The sequence below is a fragment of the Oncorhynchus mykiss genome, chromosome 5 (assembly GCF_057628025.1).
Source record: "Oncorhynchus mykiss isolate SJ-2025 chromosome 5, ASM5762802v1, whole genome shotgun sequence".
Classification (NCBI taxonomy): domain Eukaryota; kingdom Metazoa; phylum Chordata; class Actinopteri; order Salmoniformes; family Salmonidae; genus Oncorhynchus; species Oncorhynchus mykiss.
The window spans coordinates 44,135,347-44,151,898 of record NC_143026.1 but is presented as its reverse complement, the minus strand read 5'-3'; the positions used below and the strand labels follow the sequence as shown (position 1 = coordinate 44,151,898).

The 16,552-nt window shown below is 41.0% G+C and overlaps 1 protein-coding gene across 2 annotated transcripts in view; it reads left to right on the top strand.

Annotated features, from left to right (window-relative positions):
* LOC110523906 (contactin-associated protein-like 4) overlaps positions 1 to 14,323 on the top strand; it is a 194,715-nt gene extending 180,392 nt beyond the window's left edge. The window contains exons 20-24 of one of the 2 annotated variants that reach the window (XM_021603042.3): positions 1,367 to 1,500; positions 4,795 to 4,882; positions 9,384 to 9,602; positions 10,077 to 10,148; positions 12,360 to 14,323. In XM_021603042.3, the coding sequence (XP_021458717.3) occupies positions 1,367 to 1,500; positions 4,795 to 4,882; positions 9,384 to 9,602; positions 10,077 to 10,148; positions 12,360 to 12,559 (713 nt within the window). In that variant the 3' untranslated portion in view covers positions 12,560 to 14,323. The remainder of the gene's footprint in view (positions 1 to 1,366; positions 1,501 to 4,794; positions 4,883 to 9,383; positions 9,603 to 10,076; positions 10,149 to 12,359) is intronic. The other variant, XM_021603043.3, reaches the window with a different exon arrangement.
* Positions 14,324 to 16,552: the final 2,229 nt, after the last annotated feature.

Below are 16,552 nucleotides of genomic sequence, written 5' to 3'. Positions count from 1 at the left end.
GGACACTAAAGAGGCCTTTCTACTGACTCTGAAAACACCAAAAGAAAGATGCCCAGGGTCCCTGCTCATTTCTGCATGAACGTGTCTTAGGCATACTGCAAGGAGGCATGAGGACTGCAGATGTGCCAGGGCAATAAATTGCAATGTCCGTACTGTGAGACTCCTAAGACAGCACTACAGGGAGACAAGACGGACAGCTGATCATCCTCGCAGTGGCAGACCACGTGTAACACCACCTGCACATGATCTGTACATCCGAACATCACACCTGTGGCACAGGTACCAGATAGGAAGCCTGTAAGCCTGTTGTAAGGCAGGTCCTCACCAGACATCACCGGCAACAATGTCGCCTATGGGCACAAACCCACCGTCGCTGGACCATACAGGACTAGCAAAAAGTGCTCTTCACTGACGAGTCGCGGTTTTGTCTCACCAGGGGTGATGGTCGGATTCACATTTATCGTTGAAGGAATGAGCGTTACACCGAGGCCTGTACTCTGGAGCCGGATCAACTTTGAGGTGGAGGGTCCGTCATGGTCTGGGGTGGTGTGTCACAGCATCATCGGACTGAGCTTGTTGTCATTGCAGGTAATCTCAATGCAGTGCGTTACAGGGAAGACATCCTCCTCCCTCATGTGGTACCCTTCCTGCAGGCTCATCCTGACATGACCCTCCAACATGACAATGCCACCAACCATACTGCTCGTTCTGTGCGTGATTTCCTGCAAGACAGGAATGTCAGTGTTCTGCCATGGCCAGCGAAGAGCTCGGATCTCAATCCCATTGAGGACATCTGGGACCTGTTGGATCGGAGGGTGAGGGCTAGGGCCATTCCTCCCAGAAATGTCCAGGAACTTGCAGGTTGCTTGGTGGAAGAGTAACATCTCACAGCAAGAACGGGCAAATCTGGTGCAATCCATGAGGAGATGCACTGCACTACTTAATACAGCTGGTGGCCACACCAGATACTGACTGTTACTTTTGATTTTGACCCTGCTTTGTTCAGGGACACATTATTCCATTTCTGTCAGTCACATGTCTGTGGAACTTGTTCAGTTTATGTCTCAGTTGTTGAATCTTATGTTCATACAAATAGTTGCACATGTTAAGTTTGTTGAAAATTAATGCAGTTGACAGTGAGAGGACGTTTCTTTTTTGCTGAGTTTATATCTATCACTTGAAAGGTACCTGGATGTTAAGTAGACGTGATATTAAAGTTATGTCTTCATATATCTCTCAATGGCTACCTGGACGTTAAATATAAGATACTGTATATTCAAGTTTTGTGTCTATATCTCCTGAAGGTTACCTGGACTTTAAATAGAAGTTACTGTATATTCAAGTTTTGTGTCTATATCTCCTGAAGGTTACCTGGATGTTAAATACAAGCTGCAGAACAGTAGAGATGCTGAGGTATTCAGGACCAGCATTAGGAACTTGGCCAATGGACAACTTCACAGAGTCTCCATCAGGAGGATATCAGAGACTGTCAGTGTTCAGGTAATTTATTTTGTCACTATTAATGTAACTTATTCTCATTCAAAACAAAGACATACTCAGCAGTTACAGTGCATTCGGAAAGTATTCAGACCCCTTGACTTTTTCAACATTTTGTTGCATTACAGCCTTATTCTAAAATCGATCTACATATAATACCCCATAATGACAAAACAAAAATAGTTTTTTAGAAAAACATAAAATGAATATCACATTTACATAAGACCCTTTACAAAGGTGCTTTGTTGAAGCACCTTTGGCAGTGATTACAGCCTCGAGTCTTCTTGGGTATGACGCTACGATATTGGCACACCTATATTTGGGGAGTTTCTCCCATTCTTCTCTGCAGATCCTCTCATGATCTGTTGGGTTGGATGGGGAGCGTTGCAGCACAGCTATTTTCAGGTCTCTCCAGAGATGTTCGATCGGGTTCAAGTCCAGGCTCTGGCGCGGCCACTCAAGGACATTCAGAGACTTGTCCCAAAGCCACTCCTCCCCCGATTGATCAGTTTGGCCGGGCAGCCAGCTCTAGGAAGAGTCTTGGTGGTTCCAAACTTCTTCCATTTGAGAATGATGGAGGCCACTGTGTTCTTGGGGACCTTCAATGCTGCAGAAATGTTTTGGTACAGTTCCCCTGGTCTGTGCCTCGACACAACCCTGTCTCAGAGCTCTACAGACAATTCTTTAGACCTCATGGCTTGGTTTTTGATCTGACCTAAAATAGACAAGTGTGTACCTTTCCAAATCATGTCCAATCAATTGAATTTACCACAAGTGGACTCCAATCAAGTTGTAGAAACATCTCAAGGATGATAAATGAAAACAGGATGCACCTGAGCTCCATTTCGAGTCTCATAGCAAAGGGTCTAAAATACATACACTACCGTTCAAAAGTTTGGGGTCACTTAGAAATTCCCTTGTTTTTGAAAACAATGTATAATGAAAATAATGTAAATAATTGTCCATTAAAATAACATCAAATTGATCAGAATACAGTGTGGACATTGTTAATGTTGTAAATGACTATTGTAACTGGAAACGGCTGACTTTTTATGGAATATGTACATAGGTGTACAGATACCCATTATCAGCAACCATCACTTCTGTGTTCCAATAGCACGTTGTGTTAGCTACTCCAAGTTTAGCATTTTAAAAGACTAGTTGATCATTAGAAAACCCTTCTGCAATTATGTCAGCACAGCTTAAAACTGTCAACAGTGAAGAGGCGACTCCGGGATGCTGGCCTTCTCGGACGAGTTCCTCTGTCTAGTGTCTGTGTTATTTTGCCCATTTTAATATTTTCTTTTTATTGGCCAGTCTGAGATATGGCTTTTTGTTTGCAACTCTGCGTAGAAGGCTAGCATGATGTTATTTAAAAATAAAATTGCTTTTCTTTCAAAAACAAGGACATTTCTAAGTGACCCCAAACTTTTGAGCGGTAGTGTCTGTAAATAAGGTTTTCTGTTTTTTATTTGTAATACATTTGCAAAAATGTCTAATAACCTGTTTTCACTTTGTCATTATGGGAGATTGTGTGTATATTGGTTAGGGATACAATATATTTGATTCATTTTAGAATAAGGCTGAAACGTAACAAAATGTGGATAAAGGGATAGGATCTGAATACTTTCCGAATGCACTGTACCTTAGCGCAGTGGTTCTCTCGTGGGGTGCTAGTACTCCTTGGGGTACCTGGCCTATCCACAAGGTGTACTTGGGAAGATTCATAAGAACATAGTCCTGATGATTGGTTGTACATGAGGAGGTAATGCAAGCAGAGCAAAATGTAATTGAGTGTAGCATAACCTAAAAAGATTCAGAACCACTTTATTTTTGAAAGTCAGCAAGAGGCAAGTATAGACAAGTAGGTGCACTATATCTACACTGCTGAGCTGTAAATGTAAGTGTGTACATGTTAGCAGTGTGGGATCTGTGTCGTGGTCAGTGAAAGTAATTAAGAAATGAAAGAACATCACTCCCAGCCGATTTAGATATACAGTGAGATGTGATACAACTTGAGTGTGGTGGGATGAAGAGTGATGCAGGTTTTGCACACCGTAGTTCTGCTTCTTAAAACTGCAACTATCATGAAGTCAAAGTCCTTTGTCAACATCACATTAAGCGACAACCCTAGGCTTGTGTTGCAGAGCTGTACATATTCAGAATGCACAGACACATTCCAACTCTCAGCCATTAAGCGGCCACACTCATTCACAATTTAAAGACATTTCGGGCAACATGAATGACTCTGAAGAAGAAAGGGTGGAGAAAAGGAATAGGATAGAGAAGAGTATAAAGAAATCAATAGAAGTTTAAAATGTACAGTCGTCTTCCGAAGGGGTTGAAATCTGTGAGGAGACTGGCAGAATATTTTTTACATTTCATGAGTTGTAACACCAAAGTTGGTTGTCATTCTTCTCAGCCATTCTTCGAAAGACACACTTGGACAGCAAATTGAGTTTTTTCCCATATATAGTAAACATGATTAATTAGATCATTCCAAATTTCTGTTCAGCATTGCCCTGATGTGAACGGAACCTGCCACTCTAGTTAACATGACATTAACCCCACTGCAGCACCCGTAGCTATTTTTAATTACAGTGTAAAGTTCTTAACTAAGCACTCTTCATTACAAATTGAAGATCAAGGCTTGCTGGGTATTTTCTGAAACAATCCAGGTAAAGTGTTTTTAAAAGCAGGGATCAACCGTTGTTTGAGGATTTGAACTACAGTACAGAAATCCAACTGTAATGGCAAGACCATACAAACACGCATATTTAGACACCCCATTTATGCACCTCGTAATGAAAGAGTGCATGTCCAATATGTGGGAATATTGTAATGCACTAGACTTGCATATTATTCTCATAGTGGACAACACTCGTAAGTGTTTACTTCCATGCTTCTGACCACCCAATAACATGTTCGAGTCTGACTACGTCAACAACAGCAAAAATCTATTTTGTTAAGCTACTGTTTGGCATTCTCAGCTAAACTGCATCAATTAGTGTACACTTCGAGTAGTAATCACATTTTCAATAATGTAAGTTCAACTCGAAAATCTGTCCAAGCTCTAGTACTACTTTCCTTTTTTATTTGAATGGCAGAGACTGAACAGCCAAGCGATGATGTGTTTAAAGTACTTTGAAGAGCAGGGTTTAATTAAAACACTCTAAATGGAAGAGTACATTCTCCATCATCTGAAACATGAAAGTGTAAATTGTCTTTTTTTTTCATCCCCAATTTGACTATTCAACAAAGTGTTTACAGGTTCTATTTTGCTTTTTTTTTTTTTAGATTGACCAGCACAGAAGGGAAGACTTCAATCTCACATCTGATACAGAATTCAATGCTATCAAGTCAGTTGTCCTTGGGAAAGTGCAAGGTGAGAAATATACCGATGTACGATCTTAATTTGATCACTCTTTTGTTGCTGATAATTTTCCTGCACAGCAGGAAATGCAAACTTCTAGTGTATTCGAAGTTTAAACAGGCTTCAAAAGATTGTAATTTCCACTTTAACATGAAAAAGACTTAATGGAAAATGTATCAACCCTTACAAAAAAAATGGCCATTAATTATAATCCACATAATAATTCACATTTCCTGTTGCTGCATGATTATTTTTATGCTGTAGAAAACTGGCTCAAATAAAGACCCTACATCTGTACGACAGGATTATTAAAATGATGAAGGAGAAAGCCATTGAAAAAATAATGCTGAAAGGTGTTTGGCCGTGTCTCTCGAACACAGGACTAAAGAGCTGGTTACAATCCCACTCACCAGAAGCTTTTATATAAAATAGAAATATGAGTGGAATCATTCTGTATTATTACGTGACTTTTAGTGCTATGTAGGAGGATGATAAACTGCTGGGGCAAATGCACATGTATTACAGTATTGTTTGTTCAGTCAGGCATTCAAAATTCGACATGACATGTTATGATTGGTGCATGTCTGTTTACTTAATGTCTGAATAATATCGGCTTTATGCATTGTTATTGTCTATCACCTGCTTCAGAAATAGGGCACTTTATGCAGGTCTAATACCAATGTATTTGCTTCAAAATAGGACGTCTGTTTTCAATAGTAATGAGGAATGATTGAAAGGAACAGATGCAAATACAGCAGTTGCATTCTGAAACATTTTAACAAACAAAACAAGTAAAATAATGCTCTCATACTAGGCCAACCTACAGTGTATGTCAGATGCAAACCATTGCAATTCATCTGTGACAATGTCAAGAATGTCACAATGACAAAGTCATACAGTAGCTACTGTGACATTGTTATTGACTTCTTTATGACCTTTCAAGAAGCTTCATTAGTCTAAAATCGGAATAATCCAGTATAGCTCTGGGCTATAATGACATGTGGGGCTAAGGGGTCTGCTCTCTGGTCATGTGGGACACACACACCACACACACGCACACAGACACAGCTCAGTGTTTTAACACGATAGTGCCCACAAAGCTCATCACTAAGCTAAGGACACTGGAGCTTAACACCTCCCTCCACCACTGGATCCTGGACTTCCTGACAGGCTGCCGCCATGTGGTAAGGGTAGCCTATAACACATCTGCCACGCTGATCCTCAACACGGGAGCCCTTCAGGGGTGTGTGCTTAATCCCCTCCTGTACTCCCTGTTCACCCACGACTGCGTGGCCAAGCACGACTTCAAAAGCATCATTAAGTTTGCCGACAACACAGCGGTGGTAGGCCTGATCACCGACAACAATGAGACAGCCTATAGGGAGCAGGTCAGAGACCTGACAGTGTGGTTCCAGGACAACAACCTCTCCCTCAACGTGGTCAAGACAAAGGAGATGATTATAGACTACAGGAAAAGGAGGGCCGAGCACTCCCCCATTCACATCGAGCGGCTGTAGTGGAGCAGGTCGAGTAGTAGCTGTAGTGGAGCAAGTTCCTTGGTGTCCAAATCAACAACAAGCTATCATGGGCCAAGGACACCAAGACAGTCGTGAAGAGGGCACAACAATGCCTATTCCCACTCAGGAGACCAGAATATTTGGCATGGGTCCTCAGATCCTCAAAAAGTTATACAGCTGCACCATCGAGAGCATGGTTGCATCACTGCCTGGTATGGCAACTGCACGGCATCCGACCACAAGGCACTACATAGGGTAGTGCATACGGCCAAGCTTCCTGCCATCCAGGACCTCTATACCAGGCGGTGACAGAGGAAGGCTCCAAAATCAAAGTCAAAGCCTCCAGTCACCCAAGTCACAGACTGTATTCCCTGCTACCTCGCAGTAAGCGGTACCGGAGCGCCAAGTCTAGGTCCAAAATGCTCCCTACAGCTTCTACTGTACACCCAAGCCATACGACTGTTGAACAATTAATCAAATGGCTAATCGGACTATTTGCATTAACGCCTGCATTAGCTGCTGCTACTTGCTGTTTATTATCTATGAATAGTCACTTTACCCCTACCTACAGTACCAGTCAAAAGTTTGGACACACCTACTCATTCAAGGGTTTTTCTTTATTTGTCTATTTCCTACATTGTAGCATATTAGTGAAGACATCAAAACTATGAAATAACACACATGGAATCATGTAGTAACCAAAAAAGTGTTAAACAATTTAAAATAAATGTTATATTTTATATTCTTCAAAGTAGCCACCCTTTGCCTTGATGACAGCTTTGCACACTATTGGCATTCTCTCAACCGGCTTCACCTGTAATGCTTTTCCAACAGTCTTGAAGGAGTCCCCACATATGCGGAGCACTTGTTGGCTGCTTATCCTTCACTTTGAGGTCCAACTCATCCCAAATCATCTCAATTGGGTTAAGGTCAGGCGATTGTGGAGGCCAAGTCATCTGATGCAGCATTCCATCACTTTCCCTCTTGGTCAAATAGCCCTTACACAGCCTGGAGGTGTGATTTGGGTCATTGTCCTGTTGAAAAACAAATGATAGTCCCACTAAGTGCAAACCAGATGGGATGGCGTATTGCTGCAGAATGCTGTGGTAGCCATGCTGGTTAAGTGTGCCTACTAAATTAATCACTAGCATTGTCACCAGCAAAGCACTCCCACACCATCATATTTCCTAGGTAACTCTGGGTCTTCCTTTCCTGTGGCGGTCCTCATGAGAGCCAGTTTAATCATATCGCTTGATCGTTTTTGCGACTGCACTTGAAGAAACTTAAAAAGTTTCCAGATTGACTGACCTTCATGTCTAATGATGGACTGTTGTTTCTCTTTGCTTATTTGAGCTGTTCTTGCCATAATATGGAGTTGGTCTTTTACAAAATAGAGCAATCTTCTGTATACCACCCCGACCTTGTCACAACACAGCTGTTTGGCTCAAACACATTAAAAAGGAAATAAATTCCACTATTTAACTTTAAGAAGGCACACTTGTTAATTGAAATGCATTCCTATTGACTACCTCATGAAGCTGGTTTAGAGAATGCCAAGTGTGCAAAGCTGTCATCAAGGCAAAGGGTGGCTATTTGATACAATACAATTTGATTTGACACACACACACACACACACACACACACACACACACACACACACACACACACACACACACACACAGAGAGAGAGAGACGGAGCTCTATGGGAGTGTAGTGTATCTCAGATGACCTGAACCATGTTAACACGTGACCAGGTCCTCGCTCTTCTCTAACCCCTCCACCCTGCCGCAGTCTGTGTGTCATATCAGGATCAAAGAGCTGGCATGGAAGTGGTTTCAGTGTCCTTCCCAGCAACACCTGTCATCAATCACACTAACAAATTGACCTGTAATGAATGCAGAGGGGAGGGTGAGAGGAGTAGGAGAGGGGGAATGGGGTAGAGAGAGGGAGAGAGAGGAGTAGGAGAGAGACAGGGAGAGTCACAATGAGACTTAGAGAGAGAGGGGAGGGGAAAGGGAGAGAGATAGGTAGAGAGGGAGCGATAAAGAGAGAGCCACTCAGAGAGTGAGTGAGCGAGAGAGGGGATAAAGGCAGAGAGAGGGAGAGTGAGTAGGAGAGAGTCAGAGAAAGAAGGAGAGAGAAAGATGAGAGTATATCAATGAGGTCTGACAGGAGAAATAGCTATCTGGCTGTTGTAAGAAGGAAGGATACCTTCAGGATACAGTAGCAGTGTGATACAACGTGATGCTGTACAATGCCATCAGCTCACTGCCTTTAAGAGCACTTATAACCATGCAAATTCCCATCATAAAAATTCATAGTCATTGTCATTTGGAAGAGGCAGTAACCCAGTTTCCCTGGCAAACATAGGGTTTCACTGGATCCAAGCCAGTCAAATGGAGGCAGTGTTTCTGGAGTCTCTCATAATCTTCTTTATGTCTAGATTCAGATTAAGAGTGTTTAATAGTACAGGGTTGCAGGTGTGATTGCAGTGTCCAGTGAAAATCTTAGGCTCTGAGCTCGAACATGCAGGACTAAATGAAATAAAATAATACATCATAACAACTGTGGCAGTGATTAATAAATAAACATCCATTGGGGTGGAGGCAGATTAGACTGTTGAGGGGGGGGGGGGGTGACCATAAAGGGAGCAGCATGACCGATGAGGATGTGTGGGGACCAACTGAAAGAAAAATATCTATAATATACATATTAACAACTACAATAGTGTTGAATATCGTTGATGTGGGGGGAGGATGTCCCTAGGAGGAGCAGCATGTAAGGTAAGTGACCGTTGGGGGGGAAATGTCAATAGGGGGAGTAGCAGCTATTGTTAGCTGTCAATGAATTAGACTATCTGCCAAATCAATCAATAATACACTGAGAGAGAGCAGTGGATCCTACTCCTTTTACCCTAGACGATCACTATACCGATTCTCACTGACTGTTTCTGCATTTTTGTGTGTGCGTGCGTGCGTATGCGTTTGTGTGTTAAGAGTCTGGTGAGCTGGATCCAGAGATTGCCAGGCTAAACTCCCTGGGTTTCAGTGGCTGTCTGTCGGTGGTCCAGTTTAACTCCATCACTCCACTGAAGGCAGCGCTACTCTACCCAAACACCAGCCCAGTCATAGTGACAGGACCCCTAGCTGAGTCCACCTGTGGTTCCTCATCTCCAGCCAATACCTACCCAGCCGAAACCACACACCCCCTATCAGGTAAGAGAGGAGGATTCAAGTTATCCTTAGCTATTCTGGTGGGTGGAGTCTTTGGTGAAGGGCGGGACTCTCTCTCTTTCTGTTTGAGTGCTTTTTGTTTTGCTTTAACTCCACTTGAGAATCTCCACTTTTTTTCTGAACTGCTTTTCAAACTTTATCAAGGGCCCATTTAATGAGTACACCATCTTCCTTGATCATTAACTGAGAATGGAACTGATTACACTGTGGCAGATTAGTTAATTAATTTCTACGAGAGAGATTTCTCATTTGCATCATCTTTCTTTCGTGGGCATCCTCATGCAGTTTATGACTGAGGGCGTAGTATTAAATGAACCCTGCATAGACTGATGATGACTTCTGCTACTGATTCCCTCTCTCTCTTTTGTCTTTCTTATCCTTCATTTTCTCCTCTATCTCTATTTCTTTTTCTGCTGTCTCTCGCTCTCTGTCTTTCTGTGCATCTCTCTGTTGTAGACCATTCAGGTACAGTAGGTACTGGTGAGCCTATAGTTAACGCAATCAAGAGTGACTCTGCATTGATTGGAGGTAACAGGAACATGTTTCTCATGTCACAATAAACCATAGTTGTATTTAGTGAAACAACATAATGGCAGGTATTAAATTATCCTGGTCAAAATAGAGAATGTTTGTCCTCCCGGGTGTGCCTCCAGAGATTCTGGGTTCGAGTCCAGGCTCTGTTGCAGCCGGCCGCGACCGGGAGACACATGGGGCGGCACACAATTGGCACAGAGTCGTCCGGGTTAGGGAGGGTTTGGCCGGCAGGGAAATCCTTGTCTCATCGCGCACTAGCAACTCCTGTGGTGGGCCGGCTGCAGTGCACGCTGACCAGGTCGTCAGGTGTATGGTGTTTCTTCCGACACATTGGTGCGGCTGGCTTCCGGGTTGGATGGGCATTGTGTCAAGAAGAAGTACGGCTTGCCTCTCCCGTGTCCGTACGGGCGATGCGACAAGACTGTAACTACTACCAATTAAATAAAAATAGAGAACGTTGATAATACCAGGCTCACTTGCAAAAGACACTCTGTAATTTTGGGACACTGAAGCATTTTTTTCTTCTTAAAACAAGAAGCATTTCAAAAGGGAAATCAAACAATGACTATGAGGTTAAAGTGCAGACTGTCAGCTTTAATTTTCATCCAAATTTGGTGAACCGTTTACAAATTACATAATGAGTGAGAAAGTTGCTGATGGACATAATATCATACCCCTCAAAAAAATGCGGTGCGAGGTTCTTGGGGGTATGATATTTGTGCGACTGTGACTTCCTAACTCATCATTATTCACGATTCATTCAGGATGATCTGAGATCACGATAGCATCCACATTTAATGTAGAAGTGTTTATAAACACATTCCATTGTTATTTACAATAAAAGTTACTCCAAAATGACACAATACAATATTTAGCATTCATTTCTATTGGGCACAAAATAATCTGAAACACAACCAAAACAAACAGCAAATGCCTCCAACAAGTTTGTAGAGTGACAAGCTTGATGTAATCATTGGGTGCTATGAATATTGGAACAAATATCATTTTTTACTACTTGAATACACAAATAAGTGAATTTGTCCCAATACTTTTGCTCCCCTAAAATGGGTGCACTGTGCACAAAAAGTGCTGTAGTTTCTATACCCGAAATAGATGACAATACCCTCAAATTAAAGCTGACAGTCTGCACTTTAACCACAAATCATGTTTTGAGTTCAAATCCAAACTTTTGGAGTATAGAGCCAAAATAAGAAAAAATGCTTCACTGTCCCAATAATTACAGAGGGCACTGTATTAGTTTTTCTCAGAGACAACACTGTATAATTCCAATTTTAATTAAATAAATGAAATATTTCAGCAATTGATATGGCATATTTGCAGCATCACATCACAAAAACTTGTAAGCGACCATCGCCACAGACTCAAAGTCAAGGTTGATTAATTCCCATCCGTTACAATTGCTGGAATGTAGAAAGTAGTTCAAAGTCGTCCTTATACAGGCTGATTCAGTGCCAAATGCACAAAGGACACCAAAACTAATTAAACGTTTAAATAAATGATTTGCTGATTAAGGAACTTTTTACAGCTATCTTCAGATACTTTGTCATTTTAAAACCACTGTAATATACCATTGAATTGGGTCTGGCCGTACTCTGGCTTTCTAATATGATATATCATTTTCTCTTGATAATGAAATGCACCATGCATAGCATAGCAGTGTACAAGGACTGTAGCTAAGGTTTATGAAATGAATGCCTGCGACATTTGCGAGAATTGAACTGGATTTCTTTGTGCCGTGCCTTGCACAGAGAGGAACCACGGCTTTCAGAAGCTTGCGTAATGCCTTTTTAGAGTTTAGATTAGCAACAGAAATCAGACAGGCTGGGTAATAGCAATGAAATACCCACAGGATACATTGCCATATTATTTCTGTTAAGGCTCCCATGCCATAGACAGATTTCACAGAGCAAAACGTGGAGTTGAGAAAGGCATTCATGTGGTCTCAAAGCCACTGTGCTTTCTCTGTCTTTGCTTCTGAAACCCATGCAGATGTCACAGTTACACAATGTATCATAATTGGTTGCTAGTTAGAATTCTTTAGTTGTTCTCCCAAAAAAACTATTCTCTTGTCAAAGTGCATTTTTTTCTGTAACAACATAAGGAATAGTGAATGTGAATTCATTTTGATTCGAAATAAGTGCCCTTTTCTTGTTTCGTAACTCAATATTTTGTACTCCTCTGCAGGTGTGATTGCTGTAGTGATATTTGTGATTCTGTCTGCGTTGGCAGTAATGGTAAGGTTCCTGTATCGACGGAAAGAGACGTTCCACAGCCAAGAACCCAAAAGCATCAAACCTGAGGCAGACAGTCCTGAGTACCCTTTCCACAGCGAGCCCACCTCACAGAACGTACTAAGTGAAAACCAAAAGGAGTATTTCATATAGCTCCATCTGTCCACCCCCGGACTTTCTCAATTTTTGACTTATCCAGTGAATCTGATTAAGGAAGTACAGAAATGCCTTCCAAGCCCTAGAGACATTAATTACATTCACAATGCATTACACACACATGCAGTAAAAGACCCTCAGCAACAGTCAAAACAAGATGGCTGGCCAAAATGTGGAGAAGATAAAAAAAAATATCCGATCAATTCGTCCATGTATTGTTTTTTCTTGTTTTACTGGGTGTTGTTTTTTTATATACTACACTGAACAAAAATATAAACACAACGTGTAAAGTGTTGGTCCCATGTTTCATGAGCTGAAATAAGAGCCCATAAATGTTCCATACGCACAAAAAGCTTGTTTCTCTGAAATGTGCACAACTTTGTTTACTTCCCTGTTAATGAGCATTTCTCTTTTGTCAAGGTAAACCATTCACCTGACAGGTGTGGCATATCAAGAAGCTGATTAAACCGCATGATTATTACACAGGTGCACTTTGGGACAATAAAAGGCCACTAAGATGTGCAGTTTTGTCACATAACACAATGCCACAGATGTCTCAAGTTTTGAGGGAGTGTGCAATTGGCATTTAATGTTCATTTCTCAACAATAAGTTGCCTCCAACATCACTTTTGAAGAATTTACAGTACGTTCAACCAGCCTCACAACCGCAGAGCATGTGTATGGCATCGTGTGTGCAAGCAGTTTGCTGATGTCAACGTTGTGAACAGAGTGCTCCATTGTGATGGTGGAATTATGGTATAGGCGGGCATAAACTACGGACAACGAACACAATTGTATTTTATCAAGTGGCAATTTGAATGCAACAAAATACCGTGAAGAGATCCTGAGGCCCATTTTTTAAAAATGTATCTGTGACCAAAAGATGCATATCTGTATTCCCGGGTTATGTGAAATCCAGAGATTAGGGACGAATGAATTTATTTAAATTGACTGATTTTCTCATATGAACTGTAACTCAGTAAAATCAATGAAATTGTTGCATGTTGTGTATATATTTTTGTTCAGTACAGGTACTGGTGATATGACACAGAAGTGTTAATGATATAGACATTGAAAGGTGTTGATACTGTCATTCATGGGACTGTAAATATTCTTAAAAATGTAAATGTTGAATTAATTAATGTCTTTATAACAATTGCTGTCTAATATTCTTCTCCGGTGATACAATACCTAAAAGATGATAATAACATACACTAGAGGGATTTATATGTACCTGCAGTATGGTTATGAAGATGAAAATAAATGTTTGGACTATTGAGTTGAAAATATTTTGCTATTATATTGATGAATGTTGGCTTCATGTAGTGTTAACATGTCTGAGCCATGCAGAATCCCTCTAAAGTACACTCCACATATAGTACTGTGTATTTACATATTTCCAATATGGCACACCAACTTTCTCTGGTACCACAGTAAAAGCATCAGATCAAACCAATCTACCAAAATACATATAACCCTTTAGAAATGGGTATGACTCAAGCAGAGGGGTGGGGGGTGGGGGGGAATCCCACCCCATCCCCCCTACAATTTGCACCCTGCATAGCAATGATAATTGAACAAATAACAATAACGAAAATTCCACTGACAAAACTTGTATGTTAATACAGTATTATGTTCCATTTTGGGGGGGGGGGGGGGGGACTTTTCTGTACTTCAGACAGTTCCTTTGCAAGCATTACCTGTAATTTTATGTGCTTTCTCTGCATTATCCTGGACAAAAATAAAGCATTACCATTTAAACACCGCTTCCTTACCTCCCGCAGGTAGACCCCTTTAACAGATCAAGTTCTCAGAAAATCCAGAAGTCAAAACACAAGGCTTGCTCTAAAATATTCTGTCTGATTGTTACCTTCCTTTTAATGACGACGCAGGAGAAGTATTCAATACTTTTTTAAATGCTAATCTCTAGGAAAATACATGGTTTGGTTTGCCTGACAGACAGACAGTTCGGGTGGCATAGTGATTCACAGGTAACAAGGGGATAATCAGAGGAAAGTAATCTGTGAGACGCTGACAGAGAAGAAGAGAAGACATCTGATGAAATGGTAGCACTTCAGTTTACAGTGCTGAAATAACGGTAACGTCTGGACAACAAGGGAATAAGACTGCAATGAACAGGTAAGAACACGTTAATAATCTGTTAGTAGTTTGTATGTAGCTGCTAAATACTGATGTAAAGTGATGTGAATTTTCTTTTTTTGCTATGAAACAATTATTAATTACTGAAGAATTATCAATAATAGAGGCTAATAAGCAGAAGTTATGTAGTAAGTATTTAAGGCCATGACAAGGTGAAAAATATGTTTATGTGCCCTTGAGCAAGGCACTGAACCCTAATTTGCTACAGGGGTATTGTACTTCTATGGCTGACCCTGAAAAACATCACATTTCGCTGCACCTATCCAATGTAAAAACATCTTTACCTGTATTTTTTTGTAATTCAGAACTGTTTTATTCAGACTATCTAAGAATATTACTGTTACTAGTATCTAGCTCTGGTCCACACTAGCTTTGGTCCAGGGCATAGCTAGTAACTCTGGTCCACTCTAGCTCTGGTCTAGGGCATAGCTCGTAGCTAGCTAGCTAGTTAGTAACTAGTTAGTAACTAGCTAGTTAGTAACTAACTCTCTTAATCTACTAGCAACACTCTGGACCAGAGCTAGTTAGTAACTAGCTAGTAGCTACGCTAGTAGCTATCAAAAATATTACTGTTGATTACTTTTGAATAATAGTACTTAAGATAATTAAATACTTTTCATGTTTTCTAACAAATGTATTATATGAGTCTGCTTCGATGCTTGCTGAGGAGAGGTGTGTGCAGCATGGAAAGGCTTGCCATTTAATGTAATTGGCTTTGCACTGCAATTTATTCACTGTAGGTATTTCATCTCATCCAGTAATAAAAGACCAGAACCACTAGCAGTGTGTCCTGGTTCCAGTCAATCTACATGCACCACAACACAATGCAGGTCCAAAGCCAGAAAGCGCGGTAAGCAGTGCATTCAAACATACTGTAGGCCCAGACCAGTTACACTAACAGTAAATTAAGTTCAATTTATGAACATAGTAGCTTAATTACTTGTGACTGTGTCAATCTGTCTGGGCAGAAATTGCATGAAATGAAGTCTGATATAACTAAAAGTAAAGTTATAAAGAAAGACAGTGAGGTACACAGAAACTATGGTGAAACTATTAAGAAAACTGTAGGCTATTACACTATTATTTATCATTAGGCATGTCAGAGGCTTGAAAAATGAGCGAATGGATTTGAAAGCGGGTGGTATAGCCCACCCTCCAAAATGCCATGTGGCTAAACGAGAACACTGACATTTTGCCAAGGCAGAGATGAATGGCCCACACCGAGACTCGCACGGACAGCAATGGATGCATAAATTCTGGCCTAATGACAATCGCCAAATGTCATTACACTTTGTGGTGTTTTGTGTAGCAGATGTCTCTTTCCATTCACCACTGTTTGGAGGATGGAAATATGTCGTGAGTGGATGAACCTGCACGGGTAGCCTAGTAAAGGAGCCCTTTTAAGTGATTGACAATCAGATGAAAACATAATGGCTGGTTGTGTTTACTCCACAATAAAAGTTCATACATTTTAAAAGCTGAATGACAAATCTTTACGACTACACTCTTGGAAAAAAGGTGCTTTGGTTTGTCCCCATTGGGGAATCCTTATTGGTGCTTTGTAGAACCCTTTGCACAGAAACCTATATGTAGGGCTCTTCAAAGAACCCCCTGTATATGGTCCAAACTAGATCCCTCTATGAAGGGTTCTGCATAAAAAACTCTATGAAGGGATCTACTAAGAACCCTTTTTTCTTTGGACGGCTCTTCCTACTGCAAAAACATGCCATGCTATTGTTTGAGGAGAGCTCCAAACAACAAAACACTTTTTTCATGTTTGATAAAGGTGAAATGTGTACTTACATTCTGAAATCTTGCTCTGATTTATCA